The sequence below is a fragment of the Oncorhynchus masou genome, chromosome 10 (genome assembly GCF_036934945.1).
Source record: "Oncorhynchus masou masou isolate Uvic2021 chromosome 10, UVic_Omas_1.1, whole genome shotgun sequence".
Taxonomy (NCBI): Eukaryota; Metazoa; Chordata; class Actinopteri; order Salmoniformes; family Salmonidae; genus Oncorhynchus; species Oncorhynchus masou.
The window spans coordinates 49,649,474-49,670,922 of record NC_088221.1 but is presented as its reverse complement, the minus strand read 5'-3'; the positions used below and the strand labels follow the sequence as shown (position 1 = coordinate 49,670,922).

The 21,449-nt window shown below is 46.0% G+C and overlaps 2 protein-coding genes across 3 annotated transcripts in view; one reads left to right on the top strand and one right to left on the bottom strand.

Annotated features, from left to right (window-relative positions):
• LOC135547718 (myc box-dependent-interacting protein 1) overlaps positions 1-560 on the top strand; it is a 44,492-nt gene extending 43,932 nt beyond the window's left edge. For both annotated transcript variants that reach the window (XM_064976963.1, XM_064976962.1), the window contains one exon: positions 201-560. In XM_064976963.1, the coding sequence (XP_064833035.1) occupies positions 201-302 (102 nt within the window). In that variant the 3' untranslated portion in view covers positions 303-560. The remainder of the gene's footprint in view (positions 1-200) is intronic.
• Positions 561-12,363: 11,803 nt separating this feature from the next.
• Positions 12,364-19,522, bottom strand: LOC135547717 (indian hedgehog B protein-like). The gene is made up of 3 exons (XM_064976961.1): positions 18,640-19,522; positions 17,372-17,633; positions 12,364-15,411 (listed from the first exon to the last, which is right to left on the bottom strand). Exons 1-3 carry the CDS (start codon positions 18,937-18,939, stop codon positions 14,711-14,713), a joined length of 1,263 nt encoding a protein of 420 aa, XP_064833033.1. The 5' UTR covers positions 18,940-19,522; the 3' UTR covers positions 12,364-14,710.
• Positions 19,523-21,449: the final 1,927 nt, after the last annotated feature.

The window sequence follows — 21,449 nt, the reverse complement described above, 5'->3', positions numbered from 1 at the left end:
TACACTATTCTTCCAACAATAGAATATTTAACTACATTTAATAGCCTGTTTCTTTGCCAGAACGGGCTCATAGGCCCGTTTCTGTACTGTGAGGCAGCTTTGATGTACAAAATACATGTCTATCTATTTCATGTCCTTAGCTACATTACAAAACGGTGTGCTTTGGGTTCCTCTTAATCCACATGATGTGTGTGTTTCAGGACGAGGGCTGGCTGATGGGGATGAAGCAGGAAGACTGGATCCAGAATAAACAGAGCTCGCTCAAAGGGGTGTTCCCCGAGAACTTCACCTCCAGGCTGTGAGAGAGGAGACGCCATATTTATTCTCCTCTGACTTCTCTCTCGTCCACAAGATCCTTTATGATCTCCTCTCCTCTCCTCTTGTCTTCTCTTCTTTTCTCTGTCTCTCTCTGACCCAATTCCCTGTGCCATCCTCCCTTCCCTTTCCTAACCTCTGGGTTTGTGCCAGCGTGATACTGTAGGTATCGGCATGAGAAACAGCACTGCATCGTCAGCTGTCTCTTCTGTATCCATGTCTAGCATGGTGTACATGCTGGTAAAAGTATTCATTTTGGGGGGGTGGGGGGGCTACTGAGGCTATAGGGTCAGATTGTGGCATATCAGTTGACTTGCACTTGTTTTAAATCGCCATAAAACAGAAATATGTTTCAGTATACGTACATACTTTCAAGAGGTGTTTTACAAAGGAGTTTATCTTGTGTTCTTTATCATCGTTTCCCAACACAATCACACAGAAAAGACATTGAAGATGACCCTTAGGGCTTTACAGAGGGCGTAACCTCTCAGAGAAACTTCTCTAGTGTCTGAGGCATCACACCATAATACCAGCCCTAAGAGACCTTAGACCTTTTTGATATGACTCGTTGGCTTTCTCCTCAACCCCTTCACCTACTAAAGTATGTTTGTGTCAAGGTTGCCAGGTGTTGTGATGATACCGGGTTGCCAGGTGTTGTGATGATTCCGGGTTGCCAGGTGTTGTGATGATTCTGGGTTGCCAGGTGTTGTGATGATACCGGGTTGCCAGGTGTTGTGATGATACCGGGTTGCCAGGTGTTGTGATGATACCGGGTTGCCAGGTGTTGTGTGATTCTGGGTTGCCAGGTGTTGTGATGATTCCGGGTTACCAGGTGTTGTGATAATTCCGTGTTGCCAGGTGTTGTGATGATTCTTTCCTGAAGAGACTAACTAACCCTCGCTCTGTTCTATACTGTGTGTAATTGTCACCTGAACTTAACTCTACATTCCTGCATCATTTAACCCTTAAAATATTAAGGAAGCAGACTATCTGTGTAAGGACACTAAATATGGTTGTGTTTTGGTTCCTGAAGGTGTAACAATATCTAGATAGAAATAGATCTAAGTCCATGTACACTGAGAGGGATATGCAGTTTATTTTGAGAAATGTGTGTTATGTTTTTTTTTTCTCTTGATGTTAAGTAACTCTGACCCTTCTGTGGTTGGTGAGACTGGTAGTTTTATGGTCCAGATTATTCATCCTTCAGAATAAAAAAACTATTCATTTTTTGTATGCAGTCGGAGCAATGATCATGGAAGATAGATGAAACTGTCAACTCGGAAATGTTAATAATATCAAAGAGATATTTGTTGTATTCTCCGTATACCCCAGTGCAGTGTGACTTCTGTCATCTAGGTTCCAAACTGACATGACCTGCTGAAATGATACCGTAACTTGGTAGTGTATGTGGGAGTGTTTGTGTACGTACGTGCGTGCGTACGTGCGTACGTGAATCCGTGAAAGTGTGTGTGTGTCCTTTTCATATAGAGAACTTTTGTCCCTCCTTTCGGCTGTACCTCTCAATATATTTACGCGCTATTGTCATTGCTTTCACTTCCTCCCGTGTGGTGATTGGATAAGACAATTTTAAAGGAGCCATTCTGATTTGATTAAGGACTCAGGAGAGATCAATTCTACTCAGTCATATTTAAAGACTTTCTGTTTTTTTGTTTGTTGCTGCTGGTGTTATTATCATAGTGTATTTATCGTGTATAAGCCGTGACAAACATATTAATCATATCTGTGTATGTGAGTAAATGTGTCAAGGAGCATGCCAAATGAATTCCATGTGTCGTGTATTATAGGAGCCTCTTTGTAGGAACTTGTTTAAAAGGGCAAGACCTTGTTCCTTCTGATTACTATTGGAGACCGGTAGTAATAAACAGATATTTAGAAGCTCAACTTGCCTCTTTATTCTTTAATACTGTGTTTCTGGGTTAATTACTTTCTTGTTCCCTCTCCTTCGTTTTCCCCTTACAGCATTATGTGTGTTTTTATGGTTATGTGGTGTTTTGTGACAGACTAGCTGGTCAGCGCTACAATTTGGCTCAAGATTTTAAAATGTTGTATTTAACTAGGCAAGTCAGTTAAGAACAATTCTTATTTACACTGACGGCTTACCAGGGAACAGTGGGTTAAGTGCCTTGTTCAGGGGCAGAACAACATATGTTTACCTTGTCAGCTCGAGGATTTGATTCAGCAACCTTTTGGTTACTAGTCCAACGCTCTAACCACTAGGCTACCTGCCGCCCCAATTTGGTTTCCAAGGTCATATAATGTCATAGCCTAATCAGGAGGTATACATTGATTCAGAAGCCATTATAGTGTGTTAAATCACTCATCGTTTTGGTTAGTGTGTGAAGATCATGTTTAACAAAGGGAGACTCAAGTCATAACAAACCTGTAACGGGTCAAAGTTCACCTAGTGCAGACAGAGGGCAGAGAATGGCGTCATTTGACGAACAAACAAACTATTTTTATTTAATTTTTTTGCAGACAAACTCATCAAGAATATCACAACTGTCGAATGCAGTGGTAAATCAGTTTTGCTAGACCCTTTTTTATAAACTGAAAGCCGGGGTATATCACATCGCATTTACCACAGGTATGATAAAATATATCGTTTTACTGCTCCAATTACAGTTTATAATAGCAATAAGGCTCTTCGGGGGTTTGTGATATATGGCCAGGCACTCCACGTTGCGTCGTGCTTAAGAACAGCCCTTAGCCGTGGTATATCGGCCATATATCACACATCCTCGGGTCTTATTGCTTAAGTATCTCATTGTGGTTAATGGAGCGATTTACTTTATGTCCTGCAGTGAGTGAACCAGCCTGCAGGGGGCACTGTGGTGAGTGTGAGGAAGTGATCCTACATAGAGCCAACTCAGTCAGAGAGGTACTGTACTCTGGTTCTATAGTGCTGCTGTCCATGGTGCTGAACCCAAAGACCAGACCACCTCCTCCTCTCGAACTAACTCCTACTCCCCTGTTACCGAACACATCTTTCAGCAGATATGTACTGTAGATTCAACTACGTTTCATAACCTTTATCAAGAGGCTTTAGTACAGTGATACAGATGTGCAAAATACACATGTATACACTATATATACAAAAGTATGAGGACACCCATTCAAATTAGTGGATTCGGCTAGTTCAGCCACACCCTTGGCTGACAGGTGTATAAAATCGAGCACAGAGCAATGCAATCTCCATAGACAAACACAGTCTGGCAGTAGAATGGCCTGTACTGAAGAGCTCAGTGAATTTCCATGTGGCACCGTCATAGGATGCCACCTAACCAACAAGAGAGTTTGTCCAATTTCTGCCCTGCTAGAGCTGCCCTGGTCAACTGTAAGTCCTGTTATTGTGAAGTGAAAACGTCTAGGAGCAACAACGGCTCCGCCGAGAAGTGGTAAACCACACAAGGTCACAGAACTGGACAGCCAGAAGTTTGGACTGAAAACCTAGCTGCTAGCTGCTAACTAGCTGCCTATCAAGTTAGCAGTGTTTTCTTGAGGGCTTGAATGCTGCCCGCGATGCGGATTAGCCATTGTGTTTCCAACAACAACAACTTCCCTGCAAGGAGTAACAGCGTACCTACGTTGTTACCATGATAAAGACCAAACCCGGCCGGAACTGTGAGGAGGAACAGCGTACCTACGTTGTTACCATGATAAAGACCAAACCAGGCTGGAGTACCGTGGAGGACAGTGGTGTCTCTCTATCACAGGTAAAGGATCTTTTAAACAAACAGAGATAGTTCTACAAGCAGTTGTTACAACAACAAGAAAATAACTTCAAGTGTTTTTGTCCAAATACTGTTAGAGTCAACTAATAAAAGAATGGACAAAACCAGAGGTCCAGAACCTGAAGAACAGTTTGCAGCTCGATGAGTTTAAACAGGAGGATGGCAAGATGACAGCAATCTGTAAATCATTGAGAGAGGACATCAGTTCTTTATGTGAATCTGTGATAACAATGATGGATGAATCAGATTATCTCGAGGGACAATCAAGGCGGAAACAAAATGCTTGTGGAAGGAATTGCAGAATGGAGGACAAAGTGAGGGAAGTGATCGCAGAGACACTGAAGATGGACCAAAAGAAGCTTGAGTTGGAGTGGAAAACCATTCTCTGGCCAAGGTGACAGGCCCAGGTGACAGGCATAGGTGACAGGCCCAGGTGAAAGGCCCAGGTGAAAGGCCCAGGTGACAGGCCCAGGTGAAAGGCCCAGGTGAAAGGCCCAGGTGAAAGGCCCAGGTGACAGGCCCAGGTGACATGCCCAGGTGAAAGGCCCAGGTGACAGGCCCAGGTGAAAGGCTCAGGTGAAAGGCTCAGGTGACAGGCCCAGGTGAAAGGCCCAGGTGAAAGGCCCAGGTGAAAGGCCCAGGTGAAAGGCTCAGGTGACAGGCCCAGGTGAAAGGCCCAGGTGACAGGCCCAGGTGAAAGGCCCAGGTGAAAGGCTCAGGTGACAGGCCCAGGTGAAAGGCCCAGGTGACAGGCCCAGGTGAAAGGCCAAGGTGAAAGGCCCAGGTGAAAGGCCCAGGTGAAAGGCCCAGGTGAAAGGCCCAGGTGACAGGCCCAGGTGAAAGGCCCAGGTGAAGGGCCCAGGTGACAGGCCCAGGTGACAGGCCCAGGTGAAAGGCCCAGGTGACAGGCCCAAGTGAAAGGCCCAGGTGAAGGGCCCAGGTGAAAGGCCCAGGTGACAGGCCCAGGTGAAAGGCCCAGGTGACAGGCCCAGGTGAAAGGCCCAGGTGAAAGGCCCAGGTGACAGGCCCAGGTGAAAGGCCCAGGTGAAAGGCCCAGGTGAAAGGCCCAGGTGACAGGCCCAGGTGAAAGGCCCAGGTGAAAGGCCCAGGTGAAAGGCCCAGGTGACAGGCCCAGGTGAAAGGCCCAGGTGAAAGGCCCAGGTGACAGGCCCAGGTGAAAGGCCCAGGTGACAGGCCCAGGTGAAAGGCCCAGGTGACAGGCCCAGGTGAAAGGCCCAGGTGAGAGGCCCAGGTGAAAGGCCCAGGTGACAGGCCCAAGTGAAAGGCCCAGGTGAAGGGCCCAGGTGAAAGGCCCAGGTGACAGGCCCAGGTGAAAGTTCCAGGTGAAAGGCCCAGGTGAAAGGCCCAGGTGACAGGCCAAGGTGAAAGGCCCAGGTGACAGGCCCAGGTGAAAGTTCCAGGTGAAAGGCCCAGGTGACAGGCCAAGGTGACAGACCCAAGTGAAAGTTCCAGGTGAAAGGCCCAGGTGACAGGCCCAGGTGAAAGGCCCAGGTGACAGGCCAAGGTGACAGGCCAAGGTGACAGGCCCAGGTGACAGGCCAAGGCCGATAGGGGTCTAGTTCCTGAGGTTCAAGGACAAAGTAGCTGTTCTGGAAAAAGCCAAGAGCGTGTGCCTTCGGAAAGTATTTAGACTCCTTGACTTTTTTCCACATTTTGTTACAACCTTATTTTGAAATGTATTAAATTGTTTTTTTCTCTCCATCAATCTACACACAATAACCCATAATGACAAAGCAGAAACAGGTTTCTTGAAATGTTTGCAAATGTATTATACATTTAAAACAGAAATATCACATTTCCATAAGTATTCAGACCCTTTAATCAGTGCTTTGTTGAAGCACCTTTGGCAGCGATTACAGCATCGAGTCTTCTTTGGTATGACTGCAGGGTATGACTGTGACTCTGGTCAGGCTGGTTCTGGGTGTGACAGAGGTTCTGGTCCGGCTGGTTCTGGGTGTGACAGAGGTTCTGGTCCGGCTGGTTCTGGGTGTGACAGAGGTTCTGGTCCGGCTGGTTCTGGGTGTGACAGAGGGTCTGGTCCGGCTGGTTCTGACTGTGACAGAGAGTCTGGTCCGGCTGGTTCTGACTGTGACAGAGAGTCTGGTCCGGCTGGTTCTGGGTGTGACAGAGAGTCTGGTCCGGCTGGTTCTGACTGTGACAGAGAGTCTGGTCTGGCTGGTTCTGACTGTGACAGAGAGTCTGGTCTGGCTGGTTCTGGGTGTGACAGAGAGTCTGGTCTGGCTGGTTCTGACTGTGACAGAGAGTCTGGTCCGGCTGGTTCTGACTGTGACAGAGAGTCTGGTCCGGCTGGTTCTGACTGTGACAGAGAGTCTGGTCCGGCTGGTAAAGACTGTGACAGAGAGTCTGGTCCGGCTGGTTCTGGGTGTGACAGGACTGAGTGGTTGAGACACTGGGGTCTGCTGGTCATGTCCCCCACTAGTCCGTCTACCAGATTTCTCCAACTCTGCTCTGTTCAGACCACTGGGCCATCGCTGCACTGTACTTACAAACAGCGTGTCCGTCTGTCAGTCAGTCCGTCTGTTTGTCCTCTATTTGCCATTTTTGCCTCACTTTTTTGTGTCGTCTCAAACTCCCTGTATTCACGTCTTCCTGCATTCAGTCATATTTTTTTATATATAAATATCCAAACTGAATTAGGATTGATAGTCCCTGTTACTACAATTAGAACTAACGTTGTTGTCATGTTTCTCTGTGTAGGACACAGTCTTCCTCTTTGTGTTCCTGTCCCAGCATCTACGCTCATACATGCTCCCAGCATGCCTCAGGCTCCCCCAGCTAAATGTTTGCAGGATGCTCTCTGTGAGTTTCTCTCCTCTGAGTCTCTGCTCAGTCAATGAGAGAGTGAGAGAGTGAGAGAGAGAGAGTGTGAGTGAGTGGATCATTCTGACAAACACAATCATCTCTTAAGAAAAATCTCTAGTCAGAAAAATTGTAAACCTTTATTTGTGTGCAAGTGCTGTTGCCATTGTTGAGTGTGTGGATTCTGTGTGCCGTAGTGGAGAGGGGGTTTTCACCTGCACTCTGAACTGCTGCCAGTGCTGAAGACCAGCAACACTTCCTTTTCCTGTACGACCAGCAACACTTCCTTTTCCTGTACGACCAGCAACACTTCCTTTTCCTGTACGACCAGCAACACTTAATTTTCCTGTACGACCAGCAACACTTCCTTTTCCTGTACGACCAGCAACACTTCCTTTTCCTGTACGACCAGCAACACTTCCTTTTCCTGTACGACCAGCAACACTTAATTTTCCTGTACGACCAGCAACACTTCCTTTTCCTGTACGACCAGCAACACTTCCTTTTCCTGTACGACCAGCAACACTTAATTTTCCTGTACGACCAGCAACACTTCCTTTTCCTGTACGACCAGCAACACTTCCTTTTCCTGTACGACCAGCAACACTTAATTTTCCTGTATGACCAGCAACACTCCCCCTTTTCCTGTACGACCAGCAACACTTCCTTTTCCTGTACGACCAGCAACACTTCCTTTTCCTGTACGACCAGCAACACTTAATTTTCCTGTACGACCAGCAACACTTCCTTTTCCTGTGCGACCAGCAACACTTCCTTTTCCTGTACGACCAGCAACACTTCCTTTTCCTGTACGACCAGCAACACTTAATTTTCCTGTACGACCAGCAACACTTCCTTTTCCTGTACGACCAGCAACACTTCCTTTTCCTGTACGACCAGCAACACTTCCTTTTCCTGTACGACCAGCAACACTTCCTTTTCCTGTACAACCAGCAACACTTCCTTTTCCTGTACCTTCACCATCGGACCTCACATCCTTCACTGCCCCGTAGCCCCCCCCCCCTCCGGCAGGTCAGTAGTGTTAGCTTAGTCTGCTTAGTCTGTTGTGGTTTACAAACATTCTACAGTTAATTAAACAAATAACTGGTGGAAGACATGACACTTCCCAGTTCATTAAGTCTCTGTTTATTTCATCAGTCAAATACATATATATATATATATTGTTATTATTTTATTTTTTTGGGGGGGGTGTCTATGTTAATGTCATGTTATGTCATTCACTTTATGATCTTTCCATATGTACTGTGTGAAACAGATGTGGCTCGCCCTACTGTCAGTTCGAGGCATAATATTAGCGGTTAAGAGCATTGAAACCCAATCCAACTAAGTGAAAAATCTGCCGATGTGCCCTTGAGCAAGGCACTAAACTCTAAGGGCTCCTGTAAGCCGCTCTGGATAAGTGTATCTGCTAAATGACTCAAAATGTGTTTGAGTGCTGATTTTTTCACTCTGCATTTAGTGTCTATGTTTTGACTCTTCCCCTGCTCCTCTCTCTCTCCTCCTAGCCTGAGTCCAGACAGTGCAACTGGCAGCCATTTCTCAATTCGTCTTTCTTCAAAACCTTACATCCTCCATCACCTTTATGGAAAATCCAAAATTCCTCCGCTATAACCTTGTCCTCTAATGCGTTTTGTGAAGGAGGCAAGAAGAGAGGGAATGACACATAAAGGAAAGATGAACGGATAAAGGATTCTATAGCAGGCTCTGTTCTCGGTGTAATCTACACAATCGCCGTGGAAACGGGTGTGAAGTACTTCCCAGTTCACACACGTAGTAACATCTGCAACATCGGTTTAGCAGTCTTCATGTCTCTAGTACTGCCTCACTGGTTCTGTATGCAGCCCAGATTTATGGATCATCATTTATTGATCAGATCATTTTGTGCTTTAGACCAGGCTATTCTTTCAGTGAAATTAGCCTGGGAGCCCATCTGTTTCTGGTCTCTTGCCAACTACCTATGTTATTGTCAGGCCAGAAAAATACAAATGACAAGTGATGGATTTGGCAGGATGGCACAAACAGATCTAGGACCAGTCTACAGATCTAGGACCAGTCTACAGATCTAGGACCAATCTACGGATCTATGACCTGTCTACAGATCTAGGACCAGTCTACAGATCTAGAATTAGTCTACAGATCTAGGACCAGTCTACAGATCTAGGACCAGTCTACAGATCTAGGACCTGTCTACAGATCTAGGACCAGTCTACAGATCGAGGACCAGTCTACAGATCTAGGACCTGTTTACAGATCTAGGACCAGTCTACAGATCTAGGACCTGTCTACAGATCTAGGACCAGTCTACAGATCTCTGACCAGTCTACAGATCTAGAACCAGATCTAGGACCATATTACACAGCCAGGCAAAAAAAGAGCAATGTGGCTAAATGAGTGCCTTACCCATTTCCTAATTGTGTGTGTGAGTGTGCATTTGTGTGTATACCTGTGTAGGTATAGTCAATGTTGAGGTCTTTCTCAACAATGAGAGAGAGAGAGAGAGAGAGAGAGAGAGAGAGAGAGAGAGAGAGAGAGAGAGAGAGAGAGAGAGAGAGAGAGAGAGAGAGAGAGAACATCAGTCAACATTGAACCAGGAAGTGGAGTGAAGGTCTATGAGTCCCCTTACTTCCTGAGAAGGCTGCTGGAGGCATTAGGCATTAGAGGCATTGGGCATTGCATGGGTATTAGTTGTATTTTCTATGACAGTGTGATTTGCATTGGTATCTGTGAATTGGCTCATGTTGTTTGTTGGGTTCAGAACGCGCCCCCCCCCCCTCCCCTGGGCCATGTTGTTTGTGTTATCGAATGATGATTTCTCAAGAGTCTCATGAAATAAAATACTAATTACTAAAGAATTGCAAAAAGAATGTTTAAAAAAACATACATTTCAGTCATTTTTAAAAATAGATCTTTAAATAGGTTTTTCACACCACAATAATATACATCTGACATAGTTCAGCACAAAATAACATAATGCCTCAGATTTCATGAAGATAATATTCATGAAGACATAAAGACGAAGACATGAAGATCTGACTACAGAATAACCTGGACAGATTGATAGACGTTGACAGGATCACACTACACACAGACATGTATCAGACAAGTTGACAATACTTTTACAATAAACCCCCCTGTACAGACCAATACATCTAGTAGGCCAGGTGAAGATGACCTCTGAACCCTTTCATCTGCTACACCAACACCAGACTCCTTGTTCTGAAGACTCTTCAATTCACCCTTCTCTCTATCTCCTCATTATCTAACCTGAGTGTGTTTGAGTGTTTACCTCGTGTGTATGTGTGTGGTGTGTGTGTGTGTGTGTGTGTGTGTGTGTGTGTGTGTGTGTGTGTGTGTGTGTGTGTGTGTGTGTGTGTGTGTGTGTGTGTGTGTGTGTGTGTGTGTGTGTGTGTGTGTGTGTGTGTGTGTGTGTGTGTGTGTGTGTGTGTGTGTGTGTGTGTGTGTGTGTGTGTGTGTGTGTGTGTGTGTGTGTGTGTGTGTGTGTGTGTGGTTTGTGTGTGTGTGTGTGTGTGTGTGTGTGTGGTGTGTGTGTGTGTGTGTATGTGTGTATGTGTGTATGTGTGTGTGTGTGTGTGTGTGTGTGTGTGTGTGTGTGTGTGTGTGTGTGTGTGTGTGTCTGTGTGTATGTGTGTGTGTGTGTGTGTGTGTGTGTGTGTGTGTGTGTGTGTGTGTGTGTGTGTGTGTGGTGTGTGTGTGTGTGTATGTGTGTGTGTGTGTGTGTATGTGTGTGTGTGTGTGTGTGTGTGTGTGTGTGTGTGTGTGTGTGTGTGTGTGTGTGTGTGTGTGGTGTGTGTGTGTGTGTGTGTGTGTGTGTGTACACATTCCAGTGTTGAGTGTCTAGGACTAGCGTGGTCCTGAAAAGAGGAAGCCGATATGATGGGAAAGGCCTAAATAAATAGTCAGGCCAAGGCACAGAGGTCTTGCCTTTACATATGTTGCTCCCTGCAATGTAATGTAGAACTTTCTCAAAAGTATCTTTGGGTGTAAAGCCGATGAACTCCGTGCAGCAATTCTCAAAATTCCCTAAAATGTTGTATTATTTTGCTTCCAGAAACTGTAGAAAATGTTTGAAACTCTAAAAAGGTGATAGAAAGCTATTATCTGTTTCCATTGACTCATATTTCCTCACCTTCACCGGTCCGCAGACGACTCCCATTGCCTTTATATTTCTTCTCAATGGGGGATAGCGATCATTTTTACGAGCTTCTGACCAATAACACCATTTTGTCGTTGTTGTTGTTTTTTTTTTTTTTTTTGTACATAAACTGTTTCTACCATCGTTTCCTATGACTAAAACATTACAATAAAAAGCTTCTGGACATCAGAACAACGATCACTAAACCTCGATTTGGATGAAGACTTTTACTTCTATAACTAGGGGCCGAGAAGGACATCCTGCTCACCCATGTCCCCGACACTCGGAAGAACAAAAAGACGACGATATTGAACCCTGATGAAACTAGGGAGGAAAATAATCTGCTTATTCCCTCTGTTGTATTGGCGGATTACCGGAGACCAAACTGGACGAGCTTCGTTCCAGACTATCCTATCAAAACCGGAAACGAATAACTGTAATATCCTCTACTTCACGGAGTCTTGGCATCTCGTAAACACAAGAGTGGAGGTGGGGGCGGGGCGGGGGTGTCTCTGTTAAGAACAGCGCGCAATATCTGATATTAAGGAAGTCTCGAGGTTCTGCTCCAATGAGTTACAATATCTCATGATAAGCTGTAGAACATAAGATTTTACCAACACAGTTTTCAGCTATGAGCTGCCCAGTGACACGAGCCTACCAGACGAGATAAATGCCTTCTATGACAAGCAACACTGAATCATGCATGAGAGCAGCGTCTGTTCCAGATGACTGTGTGATCACGCTCTCCGTAACAGATCTTTAAACAGGTTAACATTCACAAGACCGCAGGCAGGCCAGACAGATTATCAGGACGCAGAGCAGGCGTTGACCAGCTAGCAACTGTCTTCACTGACATTTTTAACCTGTCCCTGTACCCAAGAGCACCAAGGTAGCCAGCCTAAATGATTATCACCCCATAGCACTCAAATCTATAGCCATTAAATGCTTTGAAATGCTGGCCATGACTCACATCAACACCATCATCTCAGACACCCAGGACCCACTCTAATTCACATACCGCCCCAACAGATCCACAGATGATGCAATCTCCAATGCACTCCAAACTGCCCTTTCCCACTTGAACAAAAGGAAACCTATTTGAGAATGCTGTTCAGTGTCTACAGAATGCTGTTCAGTGTCTACAGAATGCTGTTCAGTGTCTACAGAATGCTGTTCACTGTCTACAGAATGCTGTTCACTGTCTACAGAATGCTGTTCACTGTCTACAGAATGCTGTTCAGTGTCTACAGAATGCTGTTCACTGTCTACAGAATGCTGTTCACTGTCTACAGAATGCTGTTCACTGTCTACAGAATGCTGTTCACTGTCTACAGAATGCTGTTCAGTGTCTACAGAATGCTGTTCAGTGTCTACAGAATGCTGTTCAGTGTCTACAGAATGCTGTTCAGTGTCTACAGAATGCTGTTCACTGTCTACAGAATGCTGTTCACTGTCTACAGAATGCTGTTCACTGTCTACAGAATGCTGTTCATTGACTACAGTTCAGCTCAGCAACACCATAGTGCCCTTGAAGCTCATCACTATGTTAACACGTCCCTCTGCAACTGGACTTCCTGACGGGCAACAACACATCCACCACGTTGACCCTCAACAAAGGAGCCCCTCAGGGGTGCATGCTTACTCCCCTCCTGTACTCCCTCTTCCAACATCTAGTAGAAAGCCTTCCCAGAAGAGTGGAGGCTGTTATGGCAGTGCACAACTTCAAAACCACAATAAAGTTTTCTGACAACACAATGGTGGGAGGCCTGATCACCGATGACGATGAGACAGCCTACAGGGAGGACGTCAGACTCCTGGCGTGTGGTTCCAAGGACAACAAACTCTCCTTCAACGACAATAAGACAAAGGAGCTGATCATGGGCAACAGGAAATGGAGGGCCGAGCACACAGCCATTTACATCGACGGGACTGTATTGGAGACGGTCGACAGCTTCAAGTTCCTTGGTGTCCAGATCCCGAAGGATCTATCATGATCCACACTACACCAACACAGTCGTGAAGAGGGAACGACAACACCTCTTCCCCCTCAGGAGGCTGAAAAGATTTGGCGTTGGCCCTCAGGTCCTCAAAACGTTCTACAGCTGCACCATTGAGAGCATCTTGACTGGCTGCTTCACTGCCTAGTATCGAAACTGCTTGTCATCCGACCTCAAGGTGCTACAGAGGGTAGTGTGTACGGCCCAGTACATCACTGGGGCCAAACTTCCTGCTATCCAGGACCTCTGTTCCAGTCTGTGTCAAAATGGTCAAATACTCCAGCCACCCAAGCCACAGACCGTTTTCTCTGCTACCTCACGGCAAGTGGTACCAATGCACCAAGTCTGGAGTCAAGAGGATCCAGAAGAGCTTCTACCCCCAAACCATAAGACTTCTGCAAACCATAAGACTCCCTGCATGGACACTGTTTTTCAATGACTCTATGCACACATGCTGGATTTGACCACACCTACACTACATACACCCACACACTCACTCACTACATGACAAAAAGCATGTGAACACCTGCTCATGGCCATTAATATGGAGTTGGTTTCCCCTTTGCTGCTATAACAGCCTCCACTCTTCTGGGAAGGCTTTCCACTAGATGTTGGAACATTGCTTCTATAACAGCCTCCACTCTTCTGGGAAGGCTTTCCACTAGATGTTGGAACATTGCTGCTATAACAGCCTCCACTCTTCTGGGAAGGCTTTCCACTAGATGTTGGAACATTGCTGCTATAACAGCCTCCACTCTTCTGGGAAGGCTTTCCACTAGATGTTGGAACATTGCTTCTATAACAGCCTCCACTCTTCTGGGAAGGCTTTCCACTAGATGTTGGAACATTGCTTCTATAACAGCCTCCACTCTTCTGGGAAGGCTTTCCACTAGATGTTGGAACATTGCTGCTATAACAGCCTCCAGTCTTCTGGGAAGGCTTTCCACTAGATGATGGAACATTGCTGTTGGTTCCATTCAGCCACAAGAGCATTAGTGAGGTCAGGTGATCTGATGTTGGGCGATTAGGCCTGGCTCGCAGTCGACGTTCCAATTCATCCAAAAGGTGTTCGATGGGTTTGAGGTCAGGGCTCTCTGTATGCCAGTCAAGTTCTTCCACACCGATCTCGACAAACCATTTCTGTATGGACCTAGCTCTGTGCACAGGGGCATTGTGCGAGCTTGTGTGTCCTACCACTTCGCGGCTGAGCTGTTGTGGCTCCTAGACATTTCCACTTCGAGCAGGGCAGAAATTTGACGAACTGACTTGTTGGAAAGGAGGCATCCTATGATGGTGCCACGTTGAAAGTCACTCTTCAGTAAGGCCATTCTACTGCCAATGTTTGTCTATGGCGATTGCATGGCTGTGTGCTTGATTTTCTATACACCTGGCAGCAACTGGTTGCTGAAAAAGCCGAATCCACTAATTTTAAGTGTTGTCCACATACTTTTGTATATATCGTTTTTATAGCCATGTTACTTGTACTCTTTATTTTTATTTGTTATTCATGGTTGGAAATGGACCAGTAAGTTAGCTTTTCACTGTTAGACCTGTTTTCTACGAAGCAACCTGACAAAATAACATTAGATTTGATGGGTCAATTTACTTGTCTTTTCTTTCTTTCTCTCTCTTTATCTCTCTGAGTCGACCATCCCCCAGGGGTGGAAATGTCCAGGGTCCAATAGGAACATTCCTATCCAATGCAGGACTTGTGAGTACCAGTGTAGTCCGTCTCCTAGAGAGGCACCAGTCCATCTGGTCCAGCTGTACAGCAGTCGGAGGGGGCCAAATGCCCAGTGGGCTAGTTGGTGCTGGTCCATAGCAGCGTAGCACGAGGCTAGAACGCCGTCCACCACCAGTGAGCCGTGGCGTGTCAGAGGGGCGAAGGCCCCGGTGTCCATCTGGATGTGGACCCAAATTACCTGGGAGAGGTTTCCCTGTGGTCCCTGGTTTCTCCCTGCGGTCAGCACACACTGTCCTGGCCGTACGTCGCTGGCGTACATAGTCCGCATGACAACCCCTTTGGACGACTCCCCCACTGAACAGTTACCCTCGGTCACGAACACAAGATGAGCCGCGGTGAGGGTCAGGTTTGCTCCCGTCTCTGTTCCCAACACGTAGAACTGTTTCCTGGCTGCAGGCTCGTGGTCCAGGAAGGTGAAGAACTCACTGTAGACGAGGTCTCCTCCGAACCTGCTGCCGTCAGCCCCCGAGGAGGCCAGGACCCGGTCACCTGGCTGGAGGTCCTGAACTGCCCTGCTGCTCCCGTCATCCAGAGTGACCAGAGAACGACCAGGGAAACAGCCCCCGGTCTTAGCTGCTACTGAGTGCTCTGAGAAAGAGGGAAAGGAGTGAGGGGGACAGGGTGGAGAGAGAGAAAAAAAGAGAGAGAGAAATAAAGAGAAAGAGAGAGAGAGGGTCTTATTGAAGGGCTCTGTTAAGAACTGCAGACTGACACAATAACTGATATGAAAATGGTTATGTCAATAGATTGGTTGTCTGATCTGCTACACACGCAGCCCAGTTCTAAATCACTAATTAGTCTTTTGACCAATCAGATCAAAAAAAAAGATCTGATGTGATTGGTCAAATGTCCAATTAGTAGAAATGGATCAGAATTGGGCTGCCTGCTAAAAATGGATTGTTATGGATACCTAGTTTAAAAAACAAATCTGGCATTTCAGCCCAACATGTTTATTCCATGAGATTTTACATTATTAACATGTTAAGGAAACAACAGGAGCTTCCATTGAAATTCCAATTAGAGCTTTTGAAGCCCTATGTCAATACACACACACACACACACACGCACACGCACACGCACACGCACACGCACACGCACACGCACACACACACACACACACACACTTTATTTAAACATATAAACATATATTCCATTGAAACATTGGCAGTCTGTGTGTTTACAGGTAAACATTTTAAAAAGCCATTCTACACACAAACTACCAATCTGTCCTTTTCAACTCAACTTTGCTCATGATTCAGAAGAGATCTATTACGAGCTAATGAGTAACCCAATGATTCAATCTCCACTGAAATGAGTTGAGGTCAGAAGTCTCAGTGTGAGACAGGTAAAGATCACATTCCTAGTGGCACCCTATATTCTCTACATTTTGGCCCAGGTCAGAATTGGGCTGCCTGTCTAAACGTAGCCTAAACCACTGGAAGTGTCAAGTCTTCCAGTGGGTCCCAAAAACAAATGTTTGGGAAGGTTAAGTACCAAGGCCAGGTGATAAGATTAGATCTGAGGAGGGAGACCAGGAAGACTAACGTAAACCACCCGACAGGGAAGCAAAAGGAGAAAGTAGATCAGTTAACCAGCTCTTAGAGTGGTGTCTCTCTCCTTCCAGCGCCAACTCTACTCTTAACTTCTAAAAATCATAATATTTTAACTAAGCAAGTCAGTTAAGAACAAATTCTTGTTTACAATGACGGCCTACCACGGCCAAACCCTCCCCTAACTCGGAAGACGCTGTACCAATTGTGCGCCGCCCTATGGGACTCCCAATCACAGCCTGTTGTGAAATAACCCCGGGATCATACCAGGGTCTGTAGTGACACCTCTAGCACTGAGATGCAGTGCCTTGGACTGCCGCGCCACTCGATCTAAGGCACTGCATCCTGTCAACACAGCAGATAGGTATTAACGGGGCCTGACTATTGTTGACCCTGTGGTACACTTCCATCCATTTAGACAGCAATAGTTAGAGAACACACACCTCAGTTATCACCACCAGATGTAGTGTACAGTGAGGCCCTGCCAAAGTCTAGATAATGTAGTATACAGTGAGGCCCTACCAAAGTCTAGATAATGTAGTATACAGTGACGCCCTACCCACGTCCAGATAATAAAGACTACAGCAAGGCACGACCCACGTCCAGAGCCCAGAAAGCTCTTCCTCTAATTGACTCCCTGCAGACAGTTGTCTTGACAGACTGCCGGTAATGAGCTGTCTCACCTCAGGTCTAGCACCTCACCCCACCTGACCCCTCGTCTAGCACCTCACCTGAGTTGGCCTAATAACAACTGACAACACTCAGACCAAAGGGACAACTGGGTTGCTTTAACAAATCAATAGGGGTTAACTTGATCACCGTAGAAAGCAGCACTCTCGTCTCTTTCTGACAGACAATTGTGAAACTCTCTTAGCTCACCAGTGAGACTGCAGTTGAGGCTAGCAGCACTGCATGTTGCCAGTACAATAGTTTGTACTTTTATACAGGTTGGTAATAAGATGTTGTTTTTTTGCTCCGTCTGAGTCCCATCCCCATACCTGACTTGACACTGCAGTGCACGTGTGCCTTCGATTCATAGTAGACCCAGTCGAAGCCAGCCTCTACGGCCAGCCGAGCCAGCATGGAGTACTTGTTCCTGTCCCGGTCTGAGGTGGTGATGTCCACCGCTCTTCCCTCATAATGGAGGGAGTCCTCTGAGTGGTGCCCGTCCTCGTCCCATCCCTCTGTCACTCTCAGCTTCACCCCAGGCCACATGTTCATCACAGAGATGGCCAGGGAGTTCAGCTTGTCTTTGCAACGCTGGGGGAGAGAGAGGAGACACAATAAGAAACTGGTTTGAGTGAGACACTAGGCTGTTAAGAGTTGTAAGATTATCACAGGAAAACAACTAGTTTACACATACAGGCTATAGTTTACAATGGGATTAATGTGATCTACACTCATAAATGCTGTTGACAGTGTGTCACAGAGGGTCAAAGTGAACTCGCCTACAACCGATGCCATAGACATGTATAGACATGTTTTGTCTTTGGCTAAATATTGACCATGTTCAAAACGGTCTAAAGGAAGATGGTTTGCTTTGTTTTTGTTTTTTACGTCCTACTAAAATTGATTGGTGTACTGACATGTTATTTATTCAACCCTGATGTTAGAAGAGATCAGAGAGATTTCAGCTAATAAATCGTTAGCTATTCCAACATGTTCCATGCGTAATTGCACGTGCGTAATTCCACTACTCAAAACAGGTAGAAAATACGTGGACATTTGTGATTAAAATGGTGGCATACTATTCTTGTCCATCGAGGGTTATTTATATTCTTTAAAAAAAATAGATATGTATATATTTTTATGAACAATAGAATTCAACCGGCGATCCTAAACATGTATCAACTCAATAACTCGCGCTCTTACATGTTTTGGTGATGTCTACGTGCATGCGTAGCTTACTTTTTCTCTGAAACCGGAGACAAAGTTAGCACATCAAAACATGTAAAAGTATTTTACAGTGTTTCAATACAACCTACATGTGTAGCGGGTAGCCTACAGTTGAAGCCTATGTGCCTATTGCATAATTGAAGGTGTAATTTTGAACTGTCAACAGAAATCCGTTGAACCAAAACAGAGATGAAAGCGCTGAGAATCAATAATGTTTAAAGTAATGGTTTAAACTTTTAACAAAGTGCAAATAGAAGCTCTCAAATGAACGATGAACGACAGGTCCAGTAAGACGCGCTGGTCGCCACAGCTGTCAAAGTGAAACAAAACCCACCAGATGAGGTTTTACAACCCCATGCCTGCTTCTCACCTGGGTCATAAGTCGATCAGCAGCCGTATTCTCCTCATCTTTAAATATGATATCAGGGTTATAGTTGGGAGTGAGCTCTTTGAACCGTTCTGAATTTCTCGTTATTTTCCCCTCGTGTTTGCCACTGGCGCCCAGTGTTTTCTCGGCAACGTTTGGGCTGAACTGCTTATAAGCGAGGGGTGTGAGCTTCTTTGGCAGACGTCTCTTGCCGTATCCCCTCCCCGGCCCACAGCCCTGGGTTACAGGTGCGAGAAACAGGGCGCAGCCGATGAAGAGCCCTACAAGCACGGAGGGACGCATCCCAGCCAGACCGGCAGGGCCGGCCACTCCGAAGCGGAGTGGTAAGGTGGCACAGGTCGCGGAGGTGTCTCAAGCTACCCCCTCCCCTGGATGCTCCGTGTACCCCCCACAGGGTAAGGAATGGAGGTTAGGGGACAGAATATTTCAATATTATATAAGTCTTATCCACGCCATCCTCGGTGCGCACAGCAACTGTCCGTAAAAGCCCCCAAAAACAGTCATTTAGCCGAATGCTTTGTTTTATAGAACCGGTAGCAGGAGTAAAAGTTCAATGTCTCCGGGATCCGAGTCCGGTGTTGTCCAAACGTCGCCGCGTAACTGTATCTTGTTCTTTCTCCTCGTCGGGAGCCAGCAGATATGGATATGGAGTTGAAAAGGCTGCTCATTTAAACAAACAGGTTCAAAGTAGATCTTCTGTAGTGAACAGTGGTCGCAGATTGTCTTCTTGATGCTGTGGTTTTGCCACTGAGGTGCTGTCAATGTCAAACGAGGAGGAACACTACTGGTTCTGGCGTTTCTCCTTCTTGTCCGTTTTTTTTTGTCTCTGCCGCTTTGCCTTTCCAGTTGAATTGGGAATTCGGGGCATCAGTTGCCACTCGAGACCGCACCCTGCCAGGCCTGCCCTTCTATCCCTCTCTGCCACTCCGCCCATCGGGTCACTGTGGGTGCCACTGCCCTGTCCTCTACCCACCGCTACGGGCTCTGCCCCTCAGCCTGCCACCTCAGAAGGCCCTTCGGGCGTTAACTTGCATCACTCTGACTGCTCTGCTGCAGTGGAGGAGTAAGGAGCCACCTAGCCTCTCCACTTATCTTAAACTTATCACTTCCTTTATCAGCTCAGGTCTTATGTTTACACTGTATTAACAATGCATACAGCCTTGGGCTATAGTATGTTACAGCGTTAGCACGATAATGATGAGCGGGGCAACTAACTTCATGGTCTATTATTAGGCTGGCCAAGGTAGTCTACTCCTTTGCTATCAGTTAGAAAATGCTAGTTAAATGTTGCCAGATATTCTGTACGTTTGAAATTAAAAATGAAATAATAAACGAATGAAAAAAAAAACATGTATTGCTGTGAAGGGATTTTTATTTCGTACATTTATATTTCAGTGATTTGGCAGACGCTCTTATCCAGAGAAACTAGGGTTAAGTGCCTTGAGCAAAGACACAGACAGCTTGTTCACCTAGTCAAGCCCAGGGATTCGAACCAGAAAACCATTTAGTCACTGGCCCAACATTCTTAAACTACTAAGTCTTCCTGCTGTACATCGCGAGTATCACAATGGGGGGGGGTAACATGCATCATTTCAAATGTAACATGACGGGTTAATTTAGTGGATAGATTTACACTGGGATAGAGGTCCCTTTTTAAAACCAGTATTACCCTGTTAGCAGTATGTAGGGCTGTTGTTCACTATAGGCTACGGTGCATTCCAACTTATCAGGTCAAAGTGCAGTAAGTGTGACACACTTGGTTGATACCAGACTGTTTCCCTCTGCTTTTCACTCTCAAGTCAGACTGCCCTCACAACAACTCTGATCTGCTCAATACAGCTGCCGAGAGACAGAAAATGAAAGCGGCTGATCAATATAGCGTGTAAAAACCAAACCAGTAATCCTTCTACCACGAATATCAACACGGTGGGTGTTTACATTTTTTTTTTCACCTTGTCAGCTATGGGATTCAACCTAGCGACCTTTCGGGTTACAGGGCCAATGCTCAAACTGCTATGCTATCTGCCACCACACCAGCCGGGTTCACTCAGTATTGGACATCAATGTCTGAGGACATCATTGTAAGATGAAGTGGGAACTGGCCGCTTTAGGGGCAAAAGTGAGCGTTGTTTCCTTTCAAGTCCCTTTCATTTTTGCTAGGGTGTTGTGGAAACCCAAATTGGTCTACACGGACAAGTTCTGGCCTGGTTTAGATCTTATCTGTCGGAAAGATATCAGTTTGTCTCTGTGAATGGTTTGTCCTCTGACAAATCAACTGTAAATTTCAGTGTTCCTCAAGGTTCCGTTTTAGGACCACTATCGTTTTCACTATATATTTTACCTCTTGGGGATGTCATTCAAAAACAAAACTTTCACTGCTATCAGTTTTGCTTGGGTGTTGTGGATGGAGATGGTGGAGTGGCCACTGAAATTTGACTCAACTTTCTATCGCCGGACTCAAACCTGCAACTTTTGAAATCAACCCCCCCCCCCCCCCCCACCCGTCTACAACACCCTAGCGAAATGTAAACCTGCCTCAAAGTGTCTCGAAGTAGGATCAGTATTCTGAGAGGCTTTATTCAGTTGGAAGTATCTGAGTAAAGGAATCAGTGCATTCACAAGGAAATCACTGACTGTGTTTACATGGAGCCTAATGAATCCTTAATAAACTGCTACACACACACACACACACACACACACACACACACACAGCACTCTAACGAATGACAGTGAGAGTAGACTGCTGACTATTATTTGGAAGATATTCCATAGGAAAGATCCTCTCTGTCTGA